Raw genomic sequence first — 15264 nt, 5'->3', positions numbered from 1 at the left:
CTAAAGACCAGAGACCAGCAGAGCAATGTTCACTTAATTCTTTGCTTGTTAAAAAAAAAGTGTTACGTGTAACATTTATGTCCCACCATACTTCTTCTACGGTATTCAAGGTGATGATGAAATAGGGAACTGTGATTGTCTTCTATACTGATGCAGAATAGATCAAGATATGTTTAGCATCAGCAAGTCCTGTAGCTCCCAACAACACTCTGAAAACTACCATTCTATAAGTTAGTGTGCAATGGCCCCAGCAGACATTCGGAAATGGTGATTTTATCACCCAGTGGGCATGCTCGAGCACCTACCATTTTGCCTCCCATTCAGTTTGACACTAGAGAGCAGAGAGCTGCTTTTTCATCAAGCGGTTCAGCCATTCATGGGCCTCCACAACGCAGGTCCATAGGTTCTCAGTTCCCATCTGTGGAAATGTCTCCTTCATCTGCAAAAATGCAGAATGATTTGTGGCAGAGGTCTGCTGCTTCTGTTCGTTTGGATGCATGTCAGGTGGTATATGAGGGAGGTTTTGATTGGTGGTTTCAAGAGTCAGTGTGTTAACTTCAGACTAGGAAATAAATACACTCATTTAAAATGTGTGCTTACAGGAAATGGGTGATTCTTTTATCACTCGTCACGGGCATTGATGGAGCACACCACATCTCACCTCTTTAGAATGAATGCGTTTTTGTTTTGCAAGCTGTTTGGGAGGATCATGTCTTTCCCACACTGTAGCACTAGACCAAGTAGCTGATTTCCCTCCCAGTACCCAGGATGAGAAGGAACACTGGGAGGCTACTTACTGTGCCCCTGAAAAAGATGTGCCTTTGACTAAATCACCCAAAATGGGACTTTCAGCACAATTAGGTGCTCAGTCCCTAAAGCTATCTGTAATCATATTGATAGCAACTAATTAACTCTGGCTTCTCATTTCATGGACTTGAGCTTCTCATTTACTGTTTCTATCCCCGGGAATAAAGTAAGGTGAAGAGCCATAAGATAAAAAAAGCATTATGTGGAAATCCCAAAAAACCAAAGGGAAGGAAAGGATTTTTATAGGAAAAAAAACTGGGACACTTCAAGTAGGAAGTAGTTGGTAATGAAATTGGGGTCGTGGCGAGGAGCATATTTTAGGTATCTTGCTGGATGCATGTTTATTAGCAACCCAGGTCCTCAGGAAATAGGTCTAACTTAGTGCAAGAGAACTGCATCATAGTTCGTTTCCCCACTTACCTGGGTGAGTGGTTGCTGCGCGCTACTCCCAGTGTGCATCATTTCTGACGTGCGCCTGGGCTTCCCCATGACCCCGCGCTCTGTGCGGGGTCATCAAAAGGTGCCATTTCAAAAGGCTCCAGGAATGTTGTGCACTGAGGGGGCGCGACAGTGGCAGGGCGGCTGCGTTGTCGCCGCCCCTGTAATGGGGAGTGCCAGGGGACCCCGCGCTACTTGGGGAGAGTAGCGCGGGGCAAAAGGTAAGTGGGGAAATGCCCATAATCAGACATACTGCTGTTGTTGGCATCCCTGGAAGCACTGCCCGTGAAGGTGTGTACACAAATCTTCAGAAGCTCTTTGGCCATTCCTTGCCATCCCTAATATGTAAAAAAAATGGAGCCAGGGCTAGTGGAAGAAACTCCACTTCGCCTCTGCAGCATTAAAACTGAGAGTTAGATCCTGGCATGTGAAATGATGCTTGTGCCACAGCCTAGAGACTCATTTGGAAATCGGTCCAGTTACCTTTTGGTATTCTGGCACAGATTTTGCTAGGACTCCTGAGATGTTTTTGGTACTGCCCTCTCCTTTACTCTGATTTTAAGCATGTTGTCTGCCTTTCCAACAGCCAGGCTTGGTCTCTTTGCTTGTATTGGCTGCATAAGTAGCCAGTGTGGTTAAAATGTTCTACCAAGATATGGGAGACTCAGATTTGAATCCTTATTCTTTTAGGGAAGCTTGATGGGCCAACCGCATACACTCAGCCAGACCTATCTTACAGGGCTTGTTGTGGGGATAAACGGGATGAGAGGAGAGTGATATAAGCCACTTTGGATACCCATTGGACAGAAATGGAGGATATAAATAAAGTAAATAAATATTGTGATGCTGCTGTTGTTTTTTATGGGATTTTAATGTGTTTTATAACCTATATTTATTGTGTTGGTTTGTCTTTGCTTCTGTACACCGCCCAGTCTATGAAATACAATAAATAATAATAATAATAATAATAATAATAATAATAATAATAATAATAATAATAATAATAATAATAATAATAATAATAATAATAATAATAATAATAATAATAAAAATAGATGTATCAAGTAACTAAGCACTCAAGTGAAAATTGGAAAATAGAAGGACTTCAAAACAGAGAGTTGCTGGAGGAGAAACGGGTGCATCCCATGATGACATCTAAGCAGGAAGTATGTTTAAGCAGAAACAACAATAGGATCAGGAAAAGTGTGGATACATCAAGGGCACCCATGCCTCTATCATACTACCATTTTTTAAAAAAATGTCTGTTTGCAGCTTCAGTCTACCTTGAGTAATATTACTGGGCTGTGTTGTCAGGATAAATGAGACAAGATACACTCTTGAAGTTTCTTCTGGACCAAAATGATATAGTACTTATAAAGTCTTTTGTGTTATTGGTACAACTGGAATACGGCCTCCGATCTCTAGCAGGATCAGAAATCATAACAGTCCAGTTGGAAGTGTGCCTCCCTCCTCAGCAAGCAGAAAGCAAGACCAAAAATAAAAGCAAACTCACTAGATTAATTATTAAAGAAGAAGAAGGGTGAAGGGCGGTTGGGGGGAGTTGATTTACTTCCATATACCAAGCGGGGAGGAGTTCGAAATGGCTAGTCAGCATCTGTTGGAGGCGTGAAGATGAATGAGTGAAGAAAGGAGATAAATGCATACAAATTGAGCTCACATCTGTACTGTTAATACATCTCTTTCAAAAAGCTTGTGTCATCAGGCGGAGTGTGAAACTCCTACTGTTCATTCTCATCCTTCCGGTTTTTAACCACACTCACTAGTATCATAGAAGCACAGAATCATAGAATCACAGAGTCAGAAGAGACCAACAACAGCCATCAAGTCCAACACCCTGCCATGCAGGAACACACAATCAAAGCACCCTTGACACATGGCCATCCAGCCTCTGTTTAAAAATCTCCAAACCAGGAGATTCCTCCACTGTCCAAAGCAGTGTATTTCACTGTTGAAGAGGCCTTATTGTCAGGACGTTCTTCCTAATGTTTAGGTGGAATCTCTTTTCCTGCATCTTGAATCCATTACTTTCAATGCACTTTGCAGCTGGATTTTACTGTGCAGAATAGCAAAATCCACTCTCAAGCAATTGTGAAAGTAGATTGAAAGTGCATTATTCTGCATGTGCGGAAAGGGGCGCAATGTTGACAGGGAGCTCCCGTTTCTCCCATCAACACAGTGCAGAGTCCTCATGTCTGTTGGGGAACAACAGGAGGACTTTGTCTCACATGTGAACTGGAGTTTTGTCCCTTCAGACATACACACTGTCCATTTTCTGTGACCACGGCACACAAAAAGAAGCAGCGGTAGGCTCCCATATACAATGTTTTCATGTACTGAAACTAATCCATAGAGCCACTATTGGCTCTGTTGTAAAAATAATTTTACAGTGGGGGGAGGGGGGCACAGTCACTTCTTCCTGCATGCTGTGGTTACAAACAGAAAAGACTGAATGTGCATTTGAGAGGCACAATTGTGCAGGGGCTACAGAATCCTCCTGTAGTTGCCCAACAAAGAGAACTTTGTAATGGTGTATGTGGAGGCTAGACGTATTGCAGGCTGCTGCCCTACAGCAAGAGAACAGAAAAGGCACCTGCAGGAAAAAAGGGAAGGGGAGCACACAGCATCCCTTTAAACTAGCAAAAGGCAGCAGGTATGCTTGGAGTAATTGGTCAGAATAGGAAATAGCTGTGCTCATCTGCCGCACTTTCTTGAGCATCTTATTGCCCTGCTGTGAGGGGAAGCAATCGAGGATTCAGGACAAGGCTTTGATTGGGTTTTCTCGGTCTCCATTCTCTTCTCCAATATGAGTTCTAATCAAAACACAAAGAAGCTCAGGCTCTGCCGTGAGGATTTCAAATTGGCAATCCAGCACCACTGGGACACATTGCCAACATGCACTGACGCGCAGGGTTGGCTTGAAGAGGACAGGCGTCCTCAGTGGAACTGTGCTTTGGGCGGTTTTAGATCTCGCTGACCAACACTGTAATTTTCTCTGCCACAAACTTTGCCAACAGGGCAAATAGCAGTGCTCCAGTGGAACCTTCCTCAGGCTGTGGAAGTCTGATGATGCTTCTATGAAAAATGGATGGTGCTCTGTTCTTCACACGGGGGTCTGAAAAACCACCTCCCTTCTCCATCCTCTCATGGAACACCTCAGTTCCTTCTTGACTATTTTTATGCAGAGATTGTGCCATCTCTCCCTGTCTGCAGAAACACTCAGAGTTACCCAGAATCCCTCAATCATTATTATCATTATTTATTTAATTTCTAGGTTGGCCACACCCAGATGGGCCTAGGGAAGCTTACAACCATATAAATACACTAGCGGGCCCAGCCACGCGTTGCTGTGGCTCAGTCTGGTGAAGTGGAAAAGAAAGAAAAGAAGTGAACATTTCGAACATGTGTCATTGCACAATGCTTGCAAGGGAGGGGAGGGGCAAGGGGCCCCTCGCTCCCCTCCCTCTCTCCCGTTCCCTTGCATGGCACCCCACCCCATCCCTTCCTAACATTCCCCTTCCTCTGCTAGAGTGGGTGGGCCATGTCCAGGTGGCGGACCCTGTCCCTTTCACTCCCTTCCCTTGCAGGCGAATTAAAACACGCTGGGAGGCATGAGGTACGTTGTGTTCAAATTTTATAGCGTTTGGTCCAGCAAACCCCCGGACCCTCCCTCACCTTCCCCTTCCTCCGCTAGGGTGGGTGGGCCATGTCCAGATGGCGGACCCCCTCCCCTTTCACTCCAGATGGCAGTGGTTTTCAAGGAAGGCATGGTTGTTTCTTTTGTATCAGAGGGTGTTGCTTTGACGGCCAGCAGATCGTGCTGTTGCGGAACAGAACTGTGGTTCCAACTGTCACATGTGTGGCATGTACAGAATAACTGGCACAGTTGTGACATGTACACAACAGGAGGTGTGGAAACAGTATGGAAACCTGGCCACACATGAATGCGACATTGGGTGAAAATTTCAAAGCAATCGGTCCAGTAGTTTGGGAGATTACCTGTCAGCAGAAAAACACACTGATAGATTTTTATATATATAGATTAAAGATATAATCAATCAAACAATCACTTCAGTGCCAGTTAAAATGAAGGGGTAAAACCACTACTGACCCCCGTATCGGCACCTTTCCACAAAACAATATAGTTAGAGAAAGCTGAAGGTAAGAGGAAAGGTGAGAAGTGTGGAGAGCCACATGGATTGTAACCATTGCTGTCCTGTACCATAAACCTGGTGTAGCAACTCCATCTTACAGGCACTGCAGAACTGCAATAAATTCCACAGGGCCTTGGTCTCACTCAGCAGAGCGTTCCACCAGACTGGAGCCAGAGCTGAAAAGGCCCTGGCTCTGGGAGAGGATAGCCAGACAGTTTTAGGACCAGGAACCACCAGTAAGTTATTTGCTGGGGGATGTATGGTGAGAGGCAGTCTCACAGGTACAATGGTCCTAGACCATTTAGAGCTTTGAAGGTTGATACCAAAACCTTATTATTATTATTATTATTATTATTATTATTATTATTATTATTATTATTATTATTATTATTATTATTATTATTATTATTATTATTATTATTATTTATTGAATTTGGTATACCGCCCTATCCCCGAAGGGCTCAGGGCGGTGAACAGACCTTGAACCTTTTCTTGTGCTCCACCTGGAGCCAATGCAGCTGGTGCAGCACTTGCTGGATATATGCTTTCCAAAAAGGCCCTTTAAAGACTTGGGCAACTGCATTTTAAACCTACTTGACCTTCAGGAGCGGTCTCAAGGATAGCCCCGTGTGTAGAGTGAGAGTAGTCCAATCTGGAGGTGACTGTTGCATGGATCACTGTGGCTAGGTTGGGTTGGGACAGATAGGGGCCAGCTGCTTTCCCCTGGTGAAGATGGTAAAACTATATTCGTGATCTGGGACTCCATAGATAAAGAGACATTCCAGACACCAATCATACAGCCAGGCATCAATCATGCAGTCAGAACACAGTGTGGGTAACACTTTTCCATGCTGCTCTGCTAATTCCACTCTGTAAAGTCCAACAGCATAGCCTGCTTGGGAATTTTGCTTCACATCCTGGGCAGGCTGCCAACATCTTACATTTTCTCCAGCCATTTCTTCCTTGTCAGATTAAAAGGGGACAGTCACTATGATTTCAGCTTTAGGAAACTCACAAAATTCAGCCTAGGCAGCTAGACGGGCCCATTTCCCCTCTATCTCCTGTACAGAGGAGCATTATTGACCTGAAGCTGATCTTACTTGACCCTGTTCTCAGTTCTGAAACCTCTAGTTGGATGGTAGCCAGAAATTAGGCAATGAGTTCTGCAGGGGTTAACCCCTGGCTAATGGGCATGGGGCCCAGACAATGGGCATGCCACAATAAACGTGACAGATCATGCAGTAGACAGTACAGATCTTGATAGACCAATGGATTGGAGTTTGATTGCTGCAAATTCCTCCAGGTAGAGGATTGGTTATAGTAATAACCTTGACTACCTTTTACCTTTGACCAACTGACAACTCCCATTCTTTGTAACTGGTGAAAAACTTCTACAGTATCAGTGTTACATCAGCATGGGGTGTCCTTAAACACCTGTGGCTACACGTACAGGTGCTTGAGGACATGCCTGTCACTCATACTTCATGTTTGCTGCTGGAAACCACAGTGTCAGGCTGGTGACTTGTGGCAATCATCATTTGCAGGAAACAGTCATTCTCCCATTACCCATGTGACTTTTGCGACAGCCTTATCTAGCAGTCTAACTTAGCATTGATCAAAGCGATTAAAATTTCAGGGCTCTGAGATTTATGGAAGGGGATCTCTTCCTTGGGTGGAGCTTCTCTAAAGAGGGGCTTGCTGTGCTCGCAGAAGATGAAGAAGAAAAGTTTGGATCTTTACTCCCATTCTCTCCTGTAAGGAGTCTTAAAGGGGCTTACAATCATCTTCCCTTTCTCTCCCCACAGACACCTTGTGAGGTAGGTTGGGATTGAGAGAGTTTTGTGAAAACTGCGACTAGCCCAAGGCCAGCCAGCAGGCTTCATATGTAGGAGCAGGGAAACAAATCTGGTTCACCCAATAAGACTCTGCCACTCATGTGGAAGAGTGGGGAATCAAACATAGTTCTCCAGATTAGAGCCCATTTGCTCTTAACCACACTGGTTCTCTCATGGCCATTTCTGTACGGTCCAAATATCATGGGTTGAGCAAGGGAAATATCTCAGTCTGGCCCAGAAGTCTGCATGGTTCCCAGTCCTAAAGTGGGTTTGCTCTGCTATATTTCCCTCATCCCAGGATTTTCAAAAATTTCCAATGTGGCAAAATTCTTTTCAAAAATCCTGGGGTGAGCTTGCTACCATGCAAACACCACAGGAGCAGAACCTGTTTATTTTTCCCACCCAGCCACCCGATCCCTCTGCCCCCCTTATCTCCCCACCTAACGTTCATTCAAGCTGCTGCTCAAAAACAACAGCCAGTCAGAACGTGAGACACCGGACATGCTCAGATACATTTTCAATATAAACACAAAAGATCCAGGCTTGTGCGAAAGAAATTGGAGTATTTCCTCCCGATCTTCACTGGATTCCTTCACAAAATGGGCAGCCATATGAAGGGAGAAACAGGGATGAAACAGACCTGGATTGTAAGAAACCAGTTGTAACCTGGTATGATTGTGCCGTGCAGAGACGGCCCCTGACACCTCCAGGTAAAAAGACCAGACAGTAAGTGATGTGAAAAATCTCTGCCTGAGGCCCTGGAAGGCTTCTGCCAGTCAGAGCAGACAAGAGTGATCTTGATAAATCAGTAGTCTGACTCAGTATAAGGCAGCTCCCTGAGTCCAGAGCATTTGTTTGGTCAGCAGAAAGGGATCGTTTCTGTTCTATGATTAGCATCATGTACTGCTGTTTACGACCAGCAGACGGCAGTGATGCTATACTCGGCTCCATTGGCTCTGTTGTTGTAATAACAATTGGGGAAACTGCTCCTTTCTGTAAATCTCCCTGCTTTATGCTAATATATTACTGTTTTCCCACCAGGCTGCCTTCACCCTCAGTGTTCTCCTCTAATACAGCTGGAACAAGGAGCTGCTCCATGCAAGTTATTCTGAGTAGTGGGCTGCTTATCTCAACCAAACCAGAGCTCCTCCCCTCCTTTCCCTTTTTTGAAACGGATTCAATCAGTTGTCGCCCAGGGATGAGTGAGCCAAGCCTCTCCTGGGAGCTCTCATGGCCACAGATTTTGCTGGGGGGGATTCCAGGGTTGCCATGGCAGTGTTCTGGCGCCTCTTGATCTCATCCCACACGCTCTGTCAGGTCCTCCCTCTCACCCGCTCAGAGCTCCCCAGCCTGGCAGGATGCCAGATGGTGCCCCATTAGGTCACATTTGCTTATTGTTTGGTAAACAGCAGTTTAATTCAAGTGCTGAGTTGACAGCTTGTCCTCAAAGACAATTTTCGCATTTGCAATGTTGCAAATGCCAGCTTGGCTTTCCGGTGGAATGTTATTTCAACTGCCTTAAAGGGATAACGTTCCTTTTGATTAAAAAAGGAAGGGGAGGAGGCAGCCCAGGGGAATCCAACTATGTTTTTTGATGACAACAGCCTGCCTGCATGAAGTGGGAAGTGTGGGGTCTTCCAGGCACTCGGAGCCACTCTTGGAAATCATCTAACATTTTCAAGCCCGGAGTGCCAACCTTCCCAAGGAATCTACTACTGTCCATTCCTCACTTGTCAGTGGTTTCAAGCATGTGTGTGAGTCAGGAACGTCCAATAGGGGACAAACACAATTTTTTTTGTAAATTTCAATTAAAAACTTGGAAATTTTCAGTAAATCCAAACACACCCAATACCCATTGGGTGTATTCAGCTTTTCACTGATATTTTTTGTGGGGGGAGGGGGTTGTTTTAAAACTCAAACCCAAAATTTACCCAATAAAAAGTTCTCCCTCCCCCCGCGATGCTGCCATTCCCCAAGCCCACTTGAACCTTGGAAATGGCAGCAAGGAGAGCTTCAAATGAATGCTGGACTCCAGTATTCAGTTCAAGGTTTTGCCATTTGAACCTGAGACCTTCTGAATGCAAAGTATCAGTCTAAATATCAAAATGCTCATTGCACACATTTCTTAGATAACAAATAACAGTTGGCAACCGCCTGCTACATTGCCAGGAACAACAGGTTATATAACTAGATTAAGGAAGAGTCAATTAAACAAGGCCTTGTTCAGTTAGAAGAGATGGATGAACTTTCTAAGATAGCTTAGCTGGAATCTGCAGTACAGATGGTCCCAACCCCAGGAGATAGTTTAGTGATATCTTCTACCATTTACACATTCCACTTCCATGCTGTCTGCAGACTCAGCCATCTGCAGTCAAGCACAAGATGTTTGTCATGGTGATAGTTCCCTGGAGGAAGATACTTGGAGGTGTTGACCAGAGGCTGATAGTAGCAAAAGTGGTTTATTCCCCTGTGTATACTCTGAGAATACACTGAGGTCTGTATGGATACATGACATATTTTTGGAAAGGGTTGTATGTTGCCTGCAAAGTATACCTTGACTCCAGTAACACTGCCGTTTCTTGAGGAAGCAACTTGCACTGTGCATATTGTCCTTCCCCAATGCAAACCTACAGCCTTTGATGGTTTTGTTCTTACCAAGAAAATTCTGAAAAGCAATCAGTACTGGCATTTGGCTTGCTATGGTTGAGCTCATTCACACACAGAGACACCTTGATGTCCATCAACTCATCTGCCAATATTTGATAACTGATAGATGAATGTGTGAACTGACTCCAGTGACCATCGTATCTGGAAAACTATTTTGGGCAGCTCATCCCTGATGTTTCATTCAAAACATTGGATCTTTGCTGGAAGGTACCACGATCCACTGGAAGACATGCATGTATGGATCGACCTCAGTTGGGTCTTAGCTTCGGTTTGGTTTGCTGAAGATAAAATTCACTGTAGCAGACTAGGAGTATATTCCTGACCACATTTGAATCAGAGTACTGTAGTGGTTAAGAGCAGGTGCACTCTAATCTGGAGAACCGGGTTTGATTCCCTGCTCTGCCACTTAAGCTGTGGAGGCTTATCTGGTGAACCAGAAAAGCTTGTGCACTCCAACACATGCCAGCAGGCTAGTTTCGGTTCTTCAGAGCTCTCTCAGCCTCTCCTACCTCACAGGGTGTTCTGTGGGGAGAGGAAGGGAAATGAGATTGTAAGCCCCATTGAGTCTCCTTACAGGAAAGAAAAGGGGGATATAAATCCAAACTCCTCCTACTCTTCTTCTTCTTCTTCTTCTTCTTCTTCTTCTTCTTCTTCTTCTTCTTCTTCTTCTTTGATGCCAGCAGGGGCATTGTACAGTCAAAACTACTACCCAATAGTTTCTATAGTGATTATAGGAGTGAGTCCTGAGCTTATCGTAAATACCAGGAGATGACCATTAATTCAAAAGAAACCCAGCCTGCAGGGGGCAAGTTGAAGTCATAGTTACTACTAATTCCTCTGGTACAGGGGACTTGTTAGTGAACTTCTACTGGTTCTGATTGAGGTAGACCCTGCCTGTTACACCACCTCCTGGTATTTACTAAAAAGTGCCAGATCTTTCTATCTTGCTGGCCATTGCTGTCTGCATCTCACCCAAAGGGCCTTCATCGTCAGAATAGCTTGGGGGACTGGAGCAGAGTTATCCTTGGTGCACTCTTAAGCAGAGTTGCTCCTTCAGGTCAGTGGCCTTAGAAGTGTGTCATTCTGCCTACAGTTGCACTGCAGGTGAGTTCCATGGCTGAGAGGGAAGCCAGGCCTCCTCAATTTACAGCCAGCAGCCACATTAGTTCTTTTGCACTTAAACAGCAGTGGCATATGAAGTGCTCAGAGGCCTTCCCTGGGGACCAGTGCAAAACTACAAGCTGTGTTGGGAGATTTGCTCAAAAATGGTGGTGGGGAGTTTGCTCACATAGGGCTGGATCTTGACAATTTCCCACTAACAGGAGGGAAGGTGTAACTTCTTCCCATTCCTTCCTGCTGGAGACCCCTGATTTGAGCTTCATGTCATTCCTGAGGGCCTGTTTCCCAAGAGGAACCCAGGAGCAGCACTTTGGGGGGGGGGGGGGTTTAATAGGTTGCAATAAGAAGTAAGAAATTTCTGTTCCATTGATGAAAGTACCTTAGTGGAAAAAGTGCCTTCGTGGAAACTTCATACTGGGTCCAACTGATAAGAATTGCTTTCTGTGGCAAAGTGTTTGCATGCAATCACCTAGCAGGCTGAATCTGGCTTATTTGTTCTGCATATCCACAAGCCACCAAAACAAAAAGCATTTCATGATGTGGAACAAATTGCTGGAAGGGGTGTTTATGTGCAGTTTATTTATGTACATCACAATAGTCAGCAGGATTTAGCCCTTGGATTCCTGCTTTTTGATCATCTGCTTTTATATGGTCTCTACATCCTGGAAGACAGTAATACTGGTAAAGGCTGAACGCAGCAGGGAAAGAGGAAGACCCAACATGAGATAGATTGGAGGAAGCCACGGTTCTCAGTTTGCAAGACCTGTGCAAGGCTGTTAATGGTGGGATGTTGTGGAGGACATTGATTCATAGAGCTGCCAGACATATCTTGAAAGCTTATTCTGGTTTCTGTATGAATGCCATTCTAACACAGCCCTGCTGTTTCTGTTTTCTTGTGTCCCATAGGTGGGCCAAAAAGGGACACATTATCAAAGAAGCATCAGGTGACTCTTACGAAGCCATTGTTGACTACACCTACTTTTTTGAGCCAATCTCCTGTGAGGTGACGAACCCTTTGGGAAGTACCAACATCAGCAGGACGGTAGATGTCTACTGTAAGTATGACTTCTTGTCTGAAACTTCTGAAGCACCAGCTGATAAGATAAATGGCTCAGATTGGCTGCTTTCTAATGCAATAGTTGGTTAATGAAAAATGGAAAGTATTGAGGACTTCTTAAAGTGTAGAGAAGTCAGTATTCCAATTCGAGTGTGCCCAGTTTCAGCAAGAAGGGCTGCGCCAATACAAAGTCCAGGAAAAGAAAAAAGGGTGCAGTGGGAAAATATGTAGATCCCTACATGTTTCGCATGATGCTTCACCGGGAGATCTGTAGAGTAGCAATTTCCATGTAAGTTCTGATATGCACAAAACACTTAGGGACCTGCAACTATATATAACTAGACATCAAACATGTTTTCTTCCTGCACCTCTTTTTCTCTTCCTGTGCCCAGTTTCATCCATGCTGGAGATACCAGAGAGATGAAAGACTTCCCACACTTTAGTTTAAAGCTGAAAGAAATGCATGATATATAGATGTATGATATATAGCAGCTTCCTGTCGTGAAGTTGTAACTGTTATAGCTAGCTTTTGGCAAATGTGCCACCATTGTGTCCAGCATGTGCTGGTACCAAAGTAACACAGCATCTGTGCCGCCCACCTGGTGTTGTGATTAGGAGTGGTGGCCTTTTATCTGGTGAACTGGATTTGTTTCCAAGGCTGCAATAAGATCCTTATAACCCAGAGCACTATTGCACAGGAGGCTACTAACTCCCAATCCGGAGGCTGTTTTATTGCTTTAAAAGTAGCAGGCTGACAACTGAGCATGTTGATGCCACCCTCAGCACTACAATGGTCTGTTATTGTACTTTCCTCCCCAAGCCTGAAGAGCCGCTGAATCGCTGAGTCCCTTTTCTGTCCTGCTCTGTTATTACAGTTGGCCCACGAATGATGTCAGAGCCACAGTCTCTCCTTGTCGACCTCGGATCGGATGCTGTTTTTAACTGTGCCTGGATCGGAAATCCATCCCTCACCATCGTCTGGATGAAGCGCGGCTCGGGTGTGGTAAGGAGGCAGGGTAGCTGTGCTGTAACTTGGGTGCAGATTTTAAGGAAGAGCAAAGCCAGGATGCCCGGCCACTCAAGATGGGTGGAATGTGCATCATAACTGCTTTTCATTCATTGCCTAGATCACCTTGGCCTTGTCGACCCTGGGGTGGATCCCTGCAATAATATATAGTTACAGGAGATGCTTCCTTAAAAGGGGTCAAAGTCCCCTGACTTTCTGCTCTTGCGGAAGCCCACTGCCCTCTCTGAAATGCTGCTCTTGAGCATTTCCCAATCTGGAATAAGCCCTCATGCTATTCCAAGGAATAGCATGAGGGCATATTAGTGGTCTATGGCAGGAGGAGGGAAATGGCAAAAAAATCATACCCTCTTTGTCTAATAGAAATTAATGTTGGAATCCAGCCAGGTTCAGTTCCAGACACCTTTATTTTATTTTCCATTCATTAATTCATTTAACATAAAGGCTGCCCTTCCCTATATGTGCTCAGGTCAGCTTACAACAATTGATTGGAAAAACAATACAATCAGCAGATAAAACATTCTCACCTACATCTCAGCGCCATCAAGGGGGGATAAAACATTATTGAAGATTTAAACTATAATCCCCCATAAAATCAGAACATTCATAAAGTAGTCTGAAAAGGATGGGGAAGGAAAAGTAGGGCCAGCTAGTTGGACAGTGTTGTCTTCAGCCACAAGCGTGGCAGAACAGGATCTCAAGAAGTTATTGTTGATAACCACCTTTCTGAACCCGAGCGTCAGTCTAGGCTAAGTGGGCCAATGGTAAAATTCAGCTTCATATATTCAACAGCAACCAGATATGGTTGGGGAAAGTATTCAGTGGTTTAAAAGAAGAGGAGAGAAATTTGAGGTCAACAGGTTTGAATTCTGTAACTGGACAATAAAATAAGGATGGGGTTTCCATGATATTCTCAGCGCTTTCCACATTCCTGCACTCAAAGGTGATCTTTGCAAGGGAGCCCTAATAGAAGACAAATTGATTTCCATTATGAGCAGCATCTAGGGCTAACGAAAGGCCAAAGCTTCACTTAACCTCTCTGTGGCAGGAGAAACTTTATAAATCGACGCTGAGATCTGTTTGTGAGCACTCGTCCTAGCTTTTAGAGAGCTGCAGCTAATGCTGAAGGGCAAAGAACTTGAAGGTCTCTGTAGCTGTTGTCAAAAATATACCTAATCACTGGAGCTGTTGTGGCAGAGAGACCTGAGCATGGTTCACATCTCACCTTGGCCAGACACTTGGTAGTCTTAGACAAGTTGCTTCCTTTCACAACTACAGTGTCTACAATGTTAAAGTAATAATGCCAGCCCATTTTATAAGGCTACTGTAAGGATTAAGAGACAATAATAACAATCTGGGCACTTGTCCCTACAAGATCCACTGATACAGTATCTGTATAAATCTGATCCAACTAATAAGAAGTTATTAATAACAGCAAAATAAATATATATACTGTAGAAATATTGTTATGCTATTTCTCTTTTCTCTTTTTCCTTTTAATTTACCGATTTAATAATTAACTACTCTATCTTTTTAAATGGATAAAGAATCACACCCGCTCTATCTAACATTGTATATCTAGAAATTCCTGTAGCAGAAAGAGAAATCTCCTTTATTACTGTTACACTTCTTTACATAATACCCTATATGTTTTTGTATTTTCAATTATAACATCTTAATAAAAATAAAGAATAATTTTAAAAGATACAATAATGCATGGAAAGTTCTACAAATGCTAAGTTTTATTTTGATTAACTGTGGCAAAAGAAGGCTGTAATTTCTCTTTCCAATACAGTCCTGTGAAGCTGAGGTTTTCACAAATGTGCAATTATGCCTTTAAATAATCAAGAGGTACTATAAAATAAGAGCGGACTTCTGGGGTTGTGGCATTTTTAAAAAAGCACTCAGAGAAGGTTAATGCTGTAGCTGTGTGACAGGCATAACTTCCCTTTGAACTCAGTTTCTCACACCTGGCTCATCTCCATTGCTTGCTGACTGCAGCATACTTTGAGGATGCATCTTTGTTTATCAAAGCACCTAGAGTTTTTCTGTGCCTAGAGTGCAAAACTTTTCAATGGAGTTGGTTTATACATGCAGATGCCTGTAAACAGCAGGCACATTTTCACATAGAGCACAACTCCAGGA

At 44.0% G+C, this 15264-nt stretch overlaps 1 protein-coding gene across 3 annotated transcripts in view; it reads left to right on the top strand.

Annotated features, from left to right (window-relative positions):
• KIRREL3 (kirre like nephrin family adhesion molecule 3) overlaps nucleotides 1–15264 on the top strand; it is a 786157-nt gene that overhangs the window by 691915 nt on the left and 78978 nt on the right. For all 3 annotated transcript variants that reach the window (XM_048512011.1, XM_048512012.1, XM_048512010.1), the window contains exons 8-9: nucleotides 11945–12093; nucleotides 12971–13098. In XM_048512011.1, coding sequence (XP_048367968.1) covers nucleotides 11945–12093; nucleotides 12971–13098 — 277 coding nt within the window. The remainder of the gene's footprint in view (nucleotides 1–11944; nucleotides 12094–12970; nucleotides 13099–15264) is intronic.

Source organism: Sphaerodactylus townsendi, linkage group LG12 (genome assembly GCF_021028975.2).
Source record: "Sphaerodactylus townsendi isolate TG3544 linkage group LG12, MPM_Stown_v2.3, whole genome shotgun sequence".
Lineage (NCBI taxonomy): Eukaryota > Metazoa > Chordata > Lepidosauria > Squamata > Sphaerodactylidae > Sphaerodactylus > Sphaerodactylus townsendi.
The sequence above is the reverse complement of the archived record's forward strand: the minus strand, read 5'-3'. Positions and strand labels throughout refer to the sequence as shown.